General features: G+C 36.3%; 1 protein-coding gene across 1 annotated transcript; it reads right to left on the bottom strand.

The window, feature by feature from the left end:
- Positions 1–5384: 5384 nt before the first annotated feature.
- On the bottom strand, positions 5385–15432 carry LOC306769948 (cathepsin L-like; the record flags this gene model as incomplete). Its single annotated transcript, XM_079258715.1, has 14 exons — positions 5385–5484; positions 5567–5669; positions 5756–5921; positions 6009–6233; positions 6305–6454; positions 6557–6679; positions 6839–6902; positions 9178–9273; positions 9363–9468; positions 9752–9917; positions 10702–10926; positions 11013–11165; positions 14796–14918; positions 15313–15432. 14 exons carry the CDS (start codon positions 15430–15432, stop codon positions 5385–5387), a joined length of 1920 nt encoding a protein of 639 aa, XP_079114841.1.
- Between the last annotated feature and the right edge of the window lie 1711 nt (positions 15433–17143).

Raw genomic sequence — 17143 nt, 5'->3', positions numbered from 1 at the left:
AGCAGATGACCAGCAATGGGCAGCAGAGTACAGCTTGAGTGTGTCTTTGACAAGTAGAGCCCGAAAATCCCTGAGAGCTTCAGCGCTGCCCGTCCGTCACACAGCAACAGAATAGACTGCCTACCCCAATGTAAGCCCAGAATCCTTTGAAATGTGGATTTTCACCATGATCATAGTAGAAGAGCACACATATGTAGAAAAAGATAGCTGTACCATCCTAACACCTGGGCTTCATTTCAACTGCTCTGCCAGGTATTGTTAGGAATCCGATCTCACATGGAGGAGTAACTCTTACCAGGGGATGTGGTTTAAATTTGTTGTTAGGATAAAACACATCTACAGTGAAAAGACAAAATGGTTAGATGAATAGATGAGATTAAAGAAAAAGCCATTTCTGGGGGATTTAGTCCAGGTGAGTGTGCAGATACGATTGCAGTACTTTGTGTGTCTTTGACCTTGGTGACTGTCTTAAAATTGTACATTTTGGTTTGCTGTGATAATTATATTTTAATTTATTCATTAAAAAAAAAAAAAAAAATCCTTCAAGACCTAAAAATGAATGTTTACGCTAACAATGCCCATGAGTCTATGATCACTGCCTGTTACTGAAGCCAGACAAGCTGAGTGCTGTTATTTTCTAAGTAAACACGTCGAAAACATTCCAGAGAGGACGGACTTACTCAGATGCTGTCATTATTTTGTCCCTGAATAATTCCAGTCTGTTTATTGCCTCAACACTCAGACAGGTGAAGATTCATTTCACAGGATTCTCTGTTGTACTTGGGAATAGTTGGATCCAGCTCCCCAGTGTTAAACCAGTGTTTTCCCTCCCTGATGTGTGACAATTTGTTGTCGTTGTAAGTGGAATGCAGGAGCGCCTGTGGGACGGATTTTGGTGAAGTGCTCAATGTGAAGAGTAGAAATTAGTTGTGTGAGTGTGTGTGGACATGTTTCATGGTAGCTCACTTTATTTGAGCTTTGTGGGACCCACAATGCTGGACCTCAAAAGTTTAAATTAATGTTTGAGAGGTGAGATGTGGATTTAGGGTTAGCAGAGTCCTAACATAGGATGTGTAGGATAGGATAGGTGTACAAGGATGTTGTTACTGCATGTGGATGTGTGTGTGTTTGTGTGAGAAAGAGACATGGTCTGATTTGTTCATTTGAATTTAATCATCTCATGAAAATGAGCACAGCCACGTAGATCACATTTTTAAGTCTGGGAGGTGTTTTTTTTTTTATCAAGTAGCAGAGTTATGATAACACATTTTCAGCTAATAACATCTGATACTGAGAGTTCAGTCATGAACTTACCCTGTAAAAATGTTACAGCCCCATTTTGAGCTTGTGTCTAGGATTTGCAACACATACCGGCTTTCATGAGCAGAAGATGTTAACACATTACATTCATAAGCACAAATCAAATGGGACCAAAAGAAGAAACTGAGGCAGTAACAAGATCCAATTGATCAGTGCAGCACAAAAGGAAAACAGGATTTTATTTTAAGGGCTCCTGTTTAGTCATTCCTCACTGTATTCATTCCTGGCTAAAAACTAATTTTTACTGTACTGCTATATGGTAAAACCCTTGATCTACTTCATACATACTAAAATACCTGTAGTGACTTAAGATTGGACAGAATTGATCTAAAAGGAAAGATGGTCATTTTTTGTACATAATATTGTACCTTGGTATCATTTCTCCAAAGGTGTTCATCAACATGTGGGCTGACAATCAGTGAGTGAGTTCACAGGCAGAAAGAGTGTGAGGTTTGGACCTAAAAACGTCCTCTCGAGTGTATGTATACATGTGTGTGTGTCAGTAATGCTGTCTTATGAAGTCATAGGAATTCCATAAAAAGGAATAAATCTGTAAAGGGTCGTGTAATTTGATATCCAAATACAGAAAAATGAAGAAATGTACTTTAAAGTAATTTAATTCTCTTTAATACAACAATTAAAATTTTATTTGAACAACTTCCTATAGGGGATAAAAAAAAGTATTCCTTTATTTATTCATTTTACTATTTTCATGTTTGATTTTGTTTTTTGTTCCTTCTTTGATAGATATATTACTTTCATGGAAATCCTGTGACTGTCATGAATATGTCCTCCCAGACAAAATAAGAAAAACATAAACAAACAAATAAAAAAGAAAACACATTAGCTGAACCTAGCATTAAAACTGAACTTAGCGTTATTGTTTTCATTGCTAGGCTAAGCTAACCAGCTGCTGACTGGAGCTTCATATCAATTGTTTACAAACGTCAGAAGAGTGTCTCTTCTTTTTGAAATTCAGTTTTCTGAAATGCATCAAATGATTTTTAGTTTTGTTAAATCTAGATTATGACTTTTGCTGTTTGTGTACAAAAGTCATTGGTGTATAATTAACAATTTTGTCCTGCCTTGTTTAAGCTGGAAAGACTGGATTTATGTGTGTGTGTGTGTGTGTGCATGTTTAAGCTGACAAACTGTCTATCACATATTTTTCTACTCTCTTCTGTTGCAATGTGTTAATCCCTGTGATGAAAACAGCTAAGTTGGGGACCACGTAACATATTTAAAACAAACAAACAAAAAGTTAATGCAACATGCAGTGTGGAATTTAATGTTTAGACCTGGGTGCTCTTATGTGGATCGAGTTCAGACTGAAAACACATCAAAGATAAGTAGTCTCAGAGACTAAATGTGGTCTGCTTGTATGTTTAGAAAAACAAAAAAGCCTACCTTAAATCCACAGAGTTAACGTCACCCATCAAGCCTCTGTACCCAACCGATCGTGACGCATGTTTGTATTGTATCGTCAGACTTTTTGGACGTCCTGTATGCCAGGTGTTTCTGTCTAAAGCAAGAACTAGTGTTTTCATTGTTGTATGATGACATAGATTTGTTGCTTGCAGTGATTGTTCTTAATCAAAGTGGGGTTAACATTGATCAAACTTGTACTGAAAGTAAGTTAATGGTGACTGTACTCCTTGTTGACCTTGGACCCAGGTAACTTTTATACATACACATATAACATATATGCCTGGATTTATGAAGGGGATGTTTGTAATCCTGCACTCCATCTTATCACACAGTTGCAAGATGGTTTAAGGCCGGGAAAAGGCAATAGTGGCATCAGCCAAAAATGTGCATAAATCATGTACTAAAAGTTAAATTTGACACACCTGCTTGTTTGTGTGAATCCATAAAAAAGGGGTGAGTGTTAGCAATAAAGTGAAGACTCTCCCCGAGTGTGAGGAAACAGCAAGTCAGCGCAAAACTCCAGAGTGTCACAGAACTCATCAAAAAAGTAGCCTCTGTCAAACTGAAGCTCCTGTCTGAAATGTAAAAGTTTACTACTTAATGTGACTATGTGTAGAATTTCCATTCTATAAATATATATAACTGTACAAATGATCAAAATGATTGCTGGTTTGAGTTTTATCTGTCACATTTGCAGTGGTATGGGATGTTGTCAAAATCAAGCAAACACCTGACAGAAGACTTCACTTAATGAAGATGCTCTGTTGAAGGTGTTTTTAATGGCATGATTTCTGTTTATTTAAATCTTAAGAGCAAACAGATGAGTCCTTAATGAATGGAACGGGACAATTCATGCCAGAAGCCCCCATTTGCAGAAAACTGCAAGAATCCTTCACTGTAGTTGGGACAGAAGGAGTTTCTGTTTTCTTTAGTTTGACCTGTTTATTAAGTGATACAAGTTTTAATGTGAGGTCACTTCAAAATTCAGTGTACTGTGTGTAGAAACTGTAGATGTTTGTACGTAAACATATGGAATTTGTGGAACAAAAGATCAAAGAAAACAATTTTAAAAAAGTTATATATGATGCAAAAATCTATTGTGTGTTGTCTTTGTGTTTTGTAAATGAAGACTGAAAATCTTGGTAAATTCAGTATTTATTACTTCTGGATATTGAGAATATTTTAGTGATGCTGAAAAGGTGCTGTATTTATTTTCTGTGAGAGTTGTTCATCACGCTGGAATTTATTCAGTTCTATAAAGAAAAATGATCATAATGAAAATAAAACTTGGAAGAAATCCAGTGTCATGGATTGCATTGTATAGCATGAGGAAAGTTCATGTTTTTACTTTGTCATATCACTTTTGTGACTGCCTGTTGGCAGTAGGAGTCCTTGTTGTGCTCAGAAGTGCAGGCAGGGAATGAATATACTATTCATTATAGCTTTGGAAATTATTTGTTCATCTTTTCACTTTTAGCTAATCAAATGTTGAAACACTTAACAAAAGGTAAGTTGTTAGTATTTTCTCTTTGTTAGATTTAAGAATGCCAACAGCAACCACAGAGCAGGCCTTCTATGGAGATACCCAGAGGTCCAAAAATATCTAACTGGAAAAAAACATAACCACTAACAAAAATGACCAAAATATACAAAATGTCAATGCAGATGCAAAGAAAGACAACTGAGCTCCAAGTCAATACTAATAAACTCAACATGTGCATTAAGTTTAGTTGGGAGCATTGGAAATCCTTGTCCTCTACAATTTATCAAAATTCATGGATATCAGGATATTAAAAAGTTGCAAATTGTATCTGATGTTCCAGTAATTCACATCCTTGTCTTTATTCCTCATTCCTCCTCATTCCTCCTTATCCTCCTTTATTTCTACCTGCATAGCAGCTGTCCCACTATTTTACTATGGTGTCTGACAAACTTCAAAGTGAGAAGCTACTGAGCCTTAAAACTGAGTCTACAGCTTATTGAAACTACAGTGAGAGAACACCTTAAAAGCCAGACAGTACACAATTTCGAATTAGATACCCATAAAACAGTCATTACTCAAAAGGGATACAGTGATGGCCACCAGCCATTTGCAACCATTTTTGGAATTTGAAGTAATTTATCTTTGTTAATTCTGACACGCCTTTTTTATAGGAAACTAATTTCTGTAATAGGACATTTTTTGAACAGCAGCACCTAGTCCCCCCCAATCAGCCTTGTAGTTTACAACTCAATGTAAAGAATCTTAAAAACAGCAATATAAAGGCTGACATGCTTGGCTTTAGAAAGAATTTGCCCACAGTTGGGTTAAACTTTAGCTTGTGCACCGCATGAAAGCCATTAATGGAATTTTGTGGATTCTGTACATGCAGCCTTTCCATTTATAAATGAATGACCTATTCATTATGGAACTTTTATTTAATTCAATCACAATAGGTTCAGGAGTTCTCCAAGCTGCTCTTCATTTGATATGGAGACAAATTATGGACTTAACACTTACATGACTTGAAAGTGAGATTTCCTTAATGAGAAATTTATTGAGAATATATGTAGGCCAAGGTAAGATTTAATTAAAATATACACTCAAAAAAAAAAAAACAAAAAAAAAACCAAAACACACAAAAAGCAGATATTGGTCACATAATAGGAAAACAAGCATAGAGAGCGATGCCACACTGGTTGCCTTTGTTTCGAGCCATTTTGATGTAGCCTCCGTCACCAAAGCGTTTCCCCCAACTACAAAAAGATTGAGAATTATTTTCACAAGAGTCCTTAACAGTCACAATATTCAGATGCTCAGCACTTTTCATATACCAACCTGTTTTTGACAAGCCAGTAGTCTTCTCCTGTCTCAGTGCCATATCCCACGAGCAACACACCATGGTTCACATTGTGGGTACATGTGTGGTCCTGATACACACCTGTTGGGCCACATTTAAAATAGCTAGTTTCCTCACAACTAAACACTTCCGTATCATTAAAGATGTTTGAAGTCATTTTCCCCTACCATGACGGTAAAAAAGAAACTTTGGCCCGGAAGCGTCAATTGCAACGGAGATTGGCCCGATGACAGCCAAACCCATTTTCAATGCAGTTTCATCCCCCTTTGGTAAAAAACCGTATTCTGAGCAGGTGGCAGCCCGATACTTTGGCCTGTATTTGCATTTATCAGGCTGAGAAGATGTTTACATGAGTTACAAGTTTGTTTTTTCCCTTTTAAATAAAAAAAAGTTTGATGTCAAACTGAGGTATATACAAACCTTTCCAACGTACGGATAAGCAGAATCAGAGTTGATGCCATTATTTTTAATGACATAGTGGAAAGCGTTTGACATGAAGCCACCCTTGCAGCCATAGTTGCCATACTTAGTGGAGCAATCTACCAGATTCTGTGAACTGAGGGATACCAAGACTCCTGTAGACTTCTTTAGCTGCCCCTCCAGGGCTCCTGCTGCACTAAATGCCCAGCAAGAACCGCAAGAACCCTGAAGGACAGACATTTTGTAACACAAAAAGATAAATACAGTTTAAACGTATCATTGAAAGCTGTGCTCACCTGTGTTTTGACTGGTGTAACAAGCCCCTCATCCCTCCAGTCCAGTGAGTCTGGCATAGTCTTGTTAACTTTTACAAATTCATAAGGAATCCTCTCTAGCTCTGACGGTACAAAGGTGCCTGTGAGTGTGGTGGTGATCTCCTCAATAGTCTGCAAGCACAGAGATGTCTCTTGGCATTATAGAGGATTAATGTTTTTATAACTTTGGTAAAAAAAAAAAAAAAAAAGTGTGCTTCATTTTTAGTTACCCACCAGATCTCCCAAGTGATTCATTGCCAACTCATAGCTATGCAGGCCTAGAGATGCTTCCAGGTTATGCAGACTAATCATTTCTAGGTTTTCCTCCCATAGCCGCCTTCGACCCCACTCTTCAACCTGGAATACAGGACATTAAAGCAGAACTTAGTAGAGGTCCAGTGTTTTTATAAAAAAAGAAAAAAAAATTTCCCCTCTTCATTAGCAGACTGACACAGGTCATCCAACCAACCGCTGAGACAAAATCTCCTGAAAGTGATTAAAGACCAAAGCTTTTACCTGATGAGCATAAACTTTGCTGTGGGTCTTTTTCCACATCTCCCAGTGCTGATCCATGTTTGAACTGGTGACCGACAATCCACACAAGACTAAAAGCAGAGGCTGAAACATCCTGAGAGCTGAAACAAGGCCACAATGTCATTTAAGAGTCGGAACAAACAAGTTTTAACTATGAGGCCCGTTTCCTCCTCTGATGCGAGCGTCTGGGTTTACACAGTGCAGATGATGCCAATTCTCACTTTAAAGTCATTAGCTGTAAAGATTTTATGAGGCATTCGTACTTTAACTATTGAAGCCGTAATGTTCTAACAGAAGTCTCTAAGTTAAAGTTTCTTTAACCCAAGTGTAAATGCATTTTGGAGACAGTTCAGATTTAGAATACAAAAAAATCAATACACATTACTCATGACAAAGACAACAGTATCATGTTGACAGGAAATGGGGGAAAAAGTGACCCACTTTACAGGATAACTGGAGAAAAACCAGACTAATTCTTAAAATTAAACATTTCGACCACAAGGCATTTATAAGCACACCTGCAAATAATTTAGCCTCCATTAACTTTTTTCATCCACTTGATGGCAGCAGAAACAAACTGAATAATAAGAAACCCACTTGGATTCTATACTCTTCTCTTTTCATGAATCAAAAAAATCAACAGGATACAAAATAGAGAAGACAGCAACTTGCTTAGAAAGCTCTAAGCAAGGTTGTTCAGGGTTTAACAGAAGAATGGGCCATTTTGTTTAGTGTCATTACCTTGCTGGTATGCTTTTCTCCACATATCAGATCCTTAACATAAATATCTTAGAAGATATGATGAAGTGAGAAGAGGAGCTGAGAAAAAGAAGAAGAAAAAAAAAACTGGAAGGAAAGATTTCTTTCCTTATCTTGAACTCTGGTGTTTTCACTTTACCAGAGAAGTAAATATTGCTGCTCAGTGACAGATTACAAGACATTAAACATGAAATAGGTCAGAGAGACTTCATACTTAAATTAAAGTTGTAAGACTATTGTCAACATATGAAACACAGAGCAAAAAGAAACTTGTTTTATACAGGAACTATAAGCGCAGGATGTAAGGCAATATGGCAACAAGGATTGTCATTTTACATATGACTTAGTATATATAGATGTACAGTGCAGTGGTGTGTTTACCTGTGTTTGGGGGGGGTCACCAACTCCAGTCCTCGAGAGCAGCCATCCTGCAGGTTTTACTGTTTCCCACCTGCAACACACCTGACCCAAATCAATGGCTCGTCAACAGGCAGGTGTAGAAGATGACAACAAATTTTTGGAGAACCTTTTTTATTTGAATTAAGTGTGTTTTAGCTGGAAAATACTAAAACCTGCAGGAAGGAAGCCCTCAAGGTCTGGAGTTTTTGACCCCTTACAGAGACATGAGCTGTTGTATGATGAAGTGGTGGAAAGCAAGATAGCTTTGCTGTCAGCAGAACTAAATGACTGCTGAGGTAAAATAATCTTCATTCATGGAGTGGGTGAAATTTATTTGCCATGATGGAGCTGGGGAGCAGTTTTTGAGTGACACCCAGCCCTTAATGACTGTGGACAAGATGGAACAATATCTCTCAAACAACATCTCCTAAAGTTATTTTTCCCCTTCGCCTTTCATCATCATATACTAGCTTCCTAATTTTACTAACATAATTTTTATTTAGCACTTCTTCCATCTTGGTGGATGTTATCGAACCTGTTTCAGAAATTTCCAGCTGCCACTCCACAGATGTAGAGTAAATGATAAATCTGTCATTGTTGCAGCAGTTAGTGTCCTTAGTAAAAAGGGGTTAACAGAGTCAGAAGTGTTGAAAACAATAAAATTTTAAAGACTAAACAACAAGGTAGGCAGAAATATAGATTTTATATGTATAGATATAAAATAACATTTTTGTCTCAACATTATGTTTAAATATCCCTTCTTAGGTAAAATCTCCTCCTACCCCTCATTCTGACAATAATAATGATAATAATAATAATAATGATGATGATGATAATAATGATAAAAATAACAAATACATAAAAGTGACACAAGATACAGAAGATAAAATACGTTTAATATTTGTCCTTAAGTCTAATTAAATCCATTCTGGTTATTCTAACACAAGAACAATAAAGTTGATTTAAATATGAGTATTTGAATAAATACATGTAATATATAACAAAACATACCTTCCATACCTGTGAGCAAAACAAAACATGCGGAATGATTTTTTTTTTTTTTTGTATAACTTTTCTTCAACTTTTTTTCCTGCCATTTACAAAGAACAAATATTATGCATCTGATACTAAACATTCTCAAACATGAATTTACATAGATTTACAGTGTGGGGTATACGCCCAATGTTGCAATGCCACAGAGATTTCTCTTGTTTCTGGCAATCCGAATGAAGCCTCCTTCTCCCCACACAGTTCCCCAACTGTAACCACAGAAACAGTTAAGTATTGATGTCAAACACAGTTTGCATGTAAAGTTTTTTAACTTTCCAGCTAAGACAAATGGGTCTACCTGTTTTTGACGAGCCAGTAGTCTTGTCCTGCATCTGTGCCATAACCAATAACCAGTACAGCGTGATTTATTAACTTGGGGTTGCAGCTAGGTTCGTTGTATAAACCTATAAGAGGCATGTGTTTAGAAACAACACCAATACTATTCCATCCATCCATCCATTCATCTTTGTGCACAATCCATGTTGCATTTATGTGTGCTTGGGCAAACAAGGTTCACCAAATCCAGTGTCAATTAACAATGGGTACTAAGTTGTACAATCAAAATCGAATAAAGTTAGCATTCAGAATAAGACACTCTGGACCCTTTGGCACTACTTTATTCAAAATATAAGCTTAAAGTTGCTACTACAACCATATCCAACATTATGAAGGTGTCAGTAGCCTTACCTCCTCTGTAATTATGGAAGGATGGCAGCATGGCATTTACAGCGACAGCGATCGGTCCAACTGAAGCCACTGCAGCCTGCAGAGCCCTCTCATCTCCTGGTGGAAGGACATGGAAGTTGGAGCAATAAGCTGCTTTTCCTTTCACAGAATAGCGACAGTTCCCCTTCTATAAACAGAAGTTAGATTTAGGAGATATATTGAAGATCCATATAGTTACTGTATGTCTGTGTATAAATATATATAATAATAATATGAAAAATAAAATAAAAATAAAAATATAATTAAAAAAAAAGTTTGTGTGATAGGTATGTATATTCACATGTTCTAAACATGGGCTTCTCAATTAGCTCAGAAAAGGTAACAATTTTTCATAATTTCTTTTGTATAATGTAGCTTTCAGGGGGTGTGACACAAGCCTGAATGTGGTATTTTTATTTCAAACCTTAACAAGCCATGATTGCTGAAAAAATTTAAAACAAAAATGTTATTTAATGCAAGAAAAATAAAAAGTTTCCTTGTCTTGAAAATGCTGCAGTTTTTTTTCTTCTCTTTTTGTTAGCATATCAGTTTCCTGTAAAAACTTTGCTATGCCACAGATTTTAAAGGGAGAAGTAGGCATTTAATAATCATTACTTAATGAGCATGTATTGATGCACTGCTTTAATTCACAGTTTAACATTCTGGTGGGACTGCTGTGACACATTAACTGAACTTTACGTGTATATAAGGTACATGCATGCAGTGTTTTATTTTTTGTTCGAGTAATTTGTCAAAACATAATTATAATTTATCTAACATAATAAATTATGGATATGTGATGAAAATTTTATGCTGTGTGTTGAAATTAGGAAATTAAAAAAGAATCAAGAAGAAAACAAAAAGAATATTGCACTAAGTGGCACATTTCTATTATTTCAGCTTAAATCCCTGTGATGCATTTTAAGGATCACCTGGTGTTCATAGGGGTAAAAGCTCTCGGAGTCAACGCCTCTGTTGCGGATGATGTAGCTGTAAGATTTAGTGATATAACCTCCTCTGCAGCCAAGGTTTCCATCTGAGGTGCTGCAGTCCAACAGGTTCTGTGGACTCAGTGAAACAAGAACGCCTGTTTGCTTCTTCATTTGACCCTCAAGGGCTCCCAAAGCGCTGAAGGCCCAGCATGAGCCACATAACCCCTTAAAAAACACATAAAAACATATTTACAGCAGCTATCATTGTGTGATGTTTGATTTTTTTTAAAATTCATTTTGTGATTTCTTACTTGGTTTCTGACAGGGCTGACCAGTCCTTCTTTCCTCCAGTCCACACTCTGGGGTATTTTGATGCCAGTCATGTCCTTAAAAGTGCCATTTCTGAAATCAAAGTGCTCTTCCAGCTTCAAGCCGTTGAGTTTATTGTTGATCTCCTCAGCTGTCTTAACATAGAAGAGAATCACTAATGAAACACACGTGAAGAATGTTTAAAGATTATGGCTGACCTCTGCACATCAGTGTCCTGGCTCTCTGAATGTGCACAAACAGCAGCATAAGGATCCAGTGCAGCATGTTTCCCTATTAGCATATGTTTAATAAAAATCACCTTTTATTTAGCTAGAAAGTTTTTTTTTACCATTTGTTGTGGGCTTTATTTTTTAATTAGAAGCTCCAATGGCAAAATGATCCCTATCTCCCCACAGTTAAGTATTCTTTATACAATTCCTGCATCCGGGCAGTGATCTGAATCTCCCCTCAAATCTAATAACTTGTTCCTTTCGTCCATTTCTGAGATTTCCTGTGAATTTTGTCAAAATCCATCCATACCTTTTTAGAGTTATGTTGCTAATAGAGAGACAGACAAACCAACGGCACTGCATACATGACCTTCGCTGTAGAGGCGGCAATAACACTGTGGTGTCTCTAAATGTCAAACCCCCTGAGCTTTAAAAATCCAATATTGGCTTTGTTTGATAGGTGCTAAAGCGACATTTGGGATGTAATGCTCTAAAAGGCACCCAAAGCATTAACCTTTGCTACAGTCACCACTGTGTGAAAGCATATCAAAAAGGAAAACCTGTGTTCAGCGCTATGCCCATCTTCACCACTAGATGTCAGTGATTCTTTCACACTGTACTTTTAAATGACCGCTGCTTGTAAATGTTTCTAATAGCTGAGAGTAAATCACTAAAAGGAAAAGAAAATACTGTTGAAATTAAACAATTTATTTCAAAAGTGTTTAGTAAAGTTTAATAAGCTGGGAAGTTGTAGATACGAGACAAAGATAGATACAAGTGTAATGAAGTATCTGTGTATTTCTTATCTTCTCACTCATGGTTCCTTAACATTATGAATTTTTAGATTGACTCATAAGCACCAATATTTGCTGTGTGTATACTGATACTATACCACTTCTTTAGTTACAAAAGCATCAACTTGGGCTTGTGTAACTGAGGTGAAAAATGAACCACAACTTCCTCTGATTTGTATGAAAGTTCTCACAATAAAGTTGATGAAATGCACTTATAATCCAGATTGTACTTTTGTTTTTTAAAATCATTACAATACCACTCATGTTTGCTAAATAGTCTCGTCAGTGTTCACTGACTTGCTGTAAAAATCCGCAATAAATCCAATATTTACTCACAAGTTATTGTAATACACTCTAACAGTTTCCATAATTTTCAGTTTTTGCTGGGAACTCTGGGTTAGTACTATTCTACCCCGGCTTAATTTTTCTCTGTTTTGTGCATTTTGTCTCAGCCTTTTCTGACTTTTGACCCAGCTTGTACCTTTCATTCATTATAAATATATCTTTTTTTTTTTTTGCCTGTTTTCAGATTTTGCCTCCCGTCCGCTCCCCGCATCATCTGTGTATAACCTCTATCTTCCTAAATAAACATATTTCGGACTCATCCTAACCTTCTGCACTCGTCTGTTGGGTCTATTCCTGAACAGTTGCGTTATTCTCCAATGCAACAGTAATGCACTATCCTCTGACAGTAAGCCAAGAGCTTGTGCGTGTCCGAGACACTTTTGCCAGATTCCTGCAGAGTCAAAACGTCATGCAGGCTTTGCTGCTCAGTCTTTATCTTCAAAATAAAAACAAGGTTTTTTCCTCTTTTCTAAATGCTCATTTACATTCTTAATTTTGCATAAACATAACAACTAACTGCAACACAAGAACTATATCTCTTATGCACAATTTGTCATGTTTACTTCTTTGTTTAATTTTACTTGCATTTTATCAAACACTGTCACGCCTAATGCACTTAACACTAATTAAAAACCTTGCTATAGAGCTTACCGGTAAAGGTAAACCAGATTTGGTAGATTACTTAAACTCTATTGGGCTCCAAACTGGAAATAATAAAAAAAGGAATGAAAGAAAAAGAATGTTCGATAAAGTTGACAGGGGAGTTATCAAAATTATTCATAAAATATAAAGTTAAATAAACCTACACCGCCCACTTATCATTCGTCTCTGTAAAAATCTCTCAAAACTTAACCTCAGACAGATTATCTTTTCCATCAATGGCCATACCAAACATGCATGATTGCTTGATGTTTCATTAGCCCTCCAAACTTGCAGCCGGTCATATAAGAGTTGTGTAATATAAGATCCTGATTGACCAAGCTGGCCTAGTCAGGCTGGATTAAATTAATCAGATTGTATGAAGGGGGATTAGAGCTGGTCCATAGGTTGGGCTTTAAATTAAGCCCACAGGGTGCAGGTTTAAATGCAGATTACCAGCACTGGTCACTGACATCCACCTCACATGAGCAAAAGATCAATAAATGTGAATGCTCTTCAGGTTGTTTACATGGTGTTGACATGCAGCCTTTGCCCAATTTAGGCTCAGTTTTTACAAACTTGCCTTTACATTTTAATTGCTTAACATTCAAACTCAGTTTATCTCAAGCAAATGCAGTAATGTCTAAAAAAAAATTTGACTTTATCTTAGTCCTTGTTTGCAGCGTTCTCCGTGTGTGAAGGCTGTTTGAAGCTTCATAATCTGAAACTTTTAGATCGAAAACAGTTGTAAAATATACAGTATATATATTTAAAATAAGCATAGCACTATATGTGAGAGACATCTTATGTTGTTGGGATGTCTACTAAAGTTAACATGGTAACCAAGTAGTACCAGCCTGCATCAGTTTATATCTAAAGATGGAGGAGTTCTTCCTCTGTGATGCCCAGAAATCTTAAGTTTCTTTTTAAAATATGCTATTCAGCTTTTTGTCAGCTTTTTGTTTGTTTGATTGAAGGAGCAAACACAACACTGGTTGGAGCTCCTACAAAACAACTACAGAAGATGAGAGCTTGTTTACTGTCTTTATGGCCTTAATATTGACCATCAGTTACATCAGTGACAGAAGACTGGATGTTTTCACACTGTTCAATTTGATCTCATGACGGAAAGTATTAAAGCAATGTGGTCAACATTAGAATATTCTGCAATTTATCAAAATAAAAAAAATAAAAAAATTGTAGCAAGAGTACCATTTTCCATGCTAGTTCCTTAGAAAGATGCAGCTTCTGTGTTGTACATGTTGTGCATTTTTCGCCTCACCTACAGTCTACATCTCAATACACACAACGTGCACCCTACTTTTTTTTAATCTGTTCTATGAAGGATGGCAGGAGACTCTCTAAAAGAGTTTGAGATGCTTTCAACACAAGTTTTTTATGATCAATGGATTTCACTGCAGCTCCCATAATGACTTTTCATTTTTCCACCTGCCTGTCAAAGGGCTTGGGTTGGGAGAAAAATAAAAGTATGGTTGGTGGTTTTGGTCTGCATTGTTTAGTTTCAAAAAGAGCAAATTTTTACATGGTTTGCGTTTCTTGTCATGTGATGTAGATGAGGCCACACAGAAAGTAACACATTTTCTGGTGAGACTGGGCGGCCGAGTTAAACTGGGAATGGCAAGTTACATTTTGCATAATTTATTGTCATTCTGATAAGATCTGACATTTTTCTTCAGTGTTATCCATGAAAGTTTTGACTTCCTGTTCTGTCGTCAGAGAGCTATAACCGTAACACTAGCAAAAAATAAAAACCTACCATGTCAGAAAGGTGGTTCAGTCCCAGTGTGTAACTGTGTTTTCCCGTCGAAGCCTCCTGGTTGTGTCTCATCACCAGATACAGGTTCTTCTCCCAAACCGCTCTACGGAAAGCCACCTCGGTCTGAAACAAATGTAACTTGGCTGACCTGATCTGTCTTAACTCTTTCACCTTAACACTTACAAAAAGGCCAGAGAAAAATGTTTCTCTGTGTTTTTTCTGTTTGTTTTGGACATGAATAAACAGAATAAATGTTTTTCAGCAAATGTTTGAGATGTTAAAAAGAGGTTAGAAATAATGTAACAGTTGAAACATGAAACAGTAATGTCATGACAAACACTTAGTTTGGGTTTTACATACACAAACCAGTTTGTAAAGATGGCTCAGGCAGGTTTATTTCTACTTTTTGTCTTAAAGAAATTAATCAAAGTCACTGCAAATTTACCTCCACCAAATGGTAGACAAGGACTTTAAAGGGTCATTGTGACAATAAAAAAATATTTTTGAGAACTTGTACCTGATTATCATAAACTTTGTGATGTTTAGTTTTCCACTCTTCCCACACTTCGTTTGCAGAGGATGAAGAACATCCGAGGACCACAGAAGCCAAAAGCAGCACTGCGTATAAAAATTGCATCCTGAAAAGAAAAAACAGAACCAGCACAGCAGAAGTGACTCTTGAGTCATTTTAGTGGGCATAATCTGACTTATTGATTAACTATCTAATTTTGACATTCCGGTAGCAGCAATTAGCTGTCACAGTGAAGATCACTGTGAGACTTTAGTATAATTTCTCTACACTATTTAGACCAAATAAAAGTAAGAAATAGATAAGAACTAAGCATTTATAATACAATCTTGGGGCTTTTTGTGCCTTTTTTACAGTGATCTAATTCATTACACTTCTATTAACTTTACTTTTTTTTACCTCATATGTATTTATTATCCAAACAGTATTAAAATCTGCCAGGTATGGACAATTAATAGAAATACATGGGTTATTTTATGTCTATTTACTGTCCATTTCTGTGTAGCCTATGAGTTATCTATGAAAACATTATGAGCACAAAATGATACAAAATAACAGAGAATATCACAGAATTTTACATATTACAAACATCATGTTTTAGAAAACACAATTAAAAACAAACAAAAACACAACTTGTTTGAAAATAGAACATTAAAAAACACACAACGTTTCCCTGAAATACAAGTTCCAAAATCATAACATAAAAAAAACACAACATTTGAGAAAAACTTCATCATTTCACTTAACAGATAAAAAAAAAAAATTCTCTGGACCACATGTGTTTTCTGAATGTAGTAAAGTTTTCTGTTTTTAGAAATACTGCAATTGTTGAGACATTACTGTGTTTTCTGTTTAGCTGATTTTGGCATTTTTCTTTACACTTCTGCTGCTGTTTTTAACATCAGGCTCAGCACACAAACCATCTGAATCTATTCAACACAACACTTCGATTTTCCTCAAGGAAATACTCCATATTTAAGCAAATCCAATTATAGCATCAAAATATGTTAATTTTATATAAATCTAAATTCATGATGTTCTTAGCATCATGGCTAAACTGAGAGCTCTTCACGTACACACCCTACATAAATCTATACAGATACACTACCAGTGTAAACTCTGGACACACTTTTCTCTTTAAATTTGTGCTGTAATTTCTCATCCCAGAAAATGACCGTCGCCTCTTGCACAAGAACACAGTGTGATTGAGTAAAACTTTTGTTTTAATGTTAAAAAAAGGATAGAGAAACTACTTCAAATATGTTCTCGGCTCAAAAAGGGAAGTTCAAACATGTTTCACTGTAATCTCTTCTTCCTCATAAAATCTTTTCTTCCTGTGTAATTACTGACATACTGTACGCGCATAAAATTAAACTAGCAAGTGATCTTCTCTTTCATAACAGCCTAATCCAGAAGCCATTGTCACAGAGATGAAGAAGGTCTTTGGTCTCACCTTGATGCAGTGTGATTAGCAGGTTTGTAATGCCACAGGAAGAAAGTTCACCCTTTTTAAACAGAAACAGACCTTCACACCCAAACGAGGAAGTTTAGTTTCCTCCAGAAAACTTTCTAAAAGCCTGTCTCTCCAGTGCGTCTGCTCTGTGGCTCGTCATGTGAGTCTAATTTACTATCAGCTGCAGTAGCTCAAAATACCCTTCCAGTATGAGAGGTGCAAGAGAGAAATGTTACAGGATTGAACTTCACATTAAACAATGTGAAATGGAAAGTCCTGAGATTGGAAACTTTTTAAAAATGAAGTGGTAAGTGTTTTTCTAGCTAGGACCAGTGGTGTAAAAGACTGACTGGATATGATGCAACC

The sequence above is a fragment of the Telmatherina bonti genome (genome assembly GCF_933228915.1).
Source record: "Telmatherina bonti genome assembly, chromosome: 19".
Taxonomy (NCBI): Eukaryota; Metazoa; Chordata; class Actinopteri; order Atheriniformes; family Telmatherinidae; genus Telmatherina; species Telmatherina bonti.
This window is presented reverse-complemented; position numbering and strand designations above follow the sequence as displayed.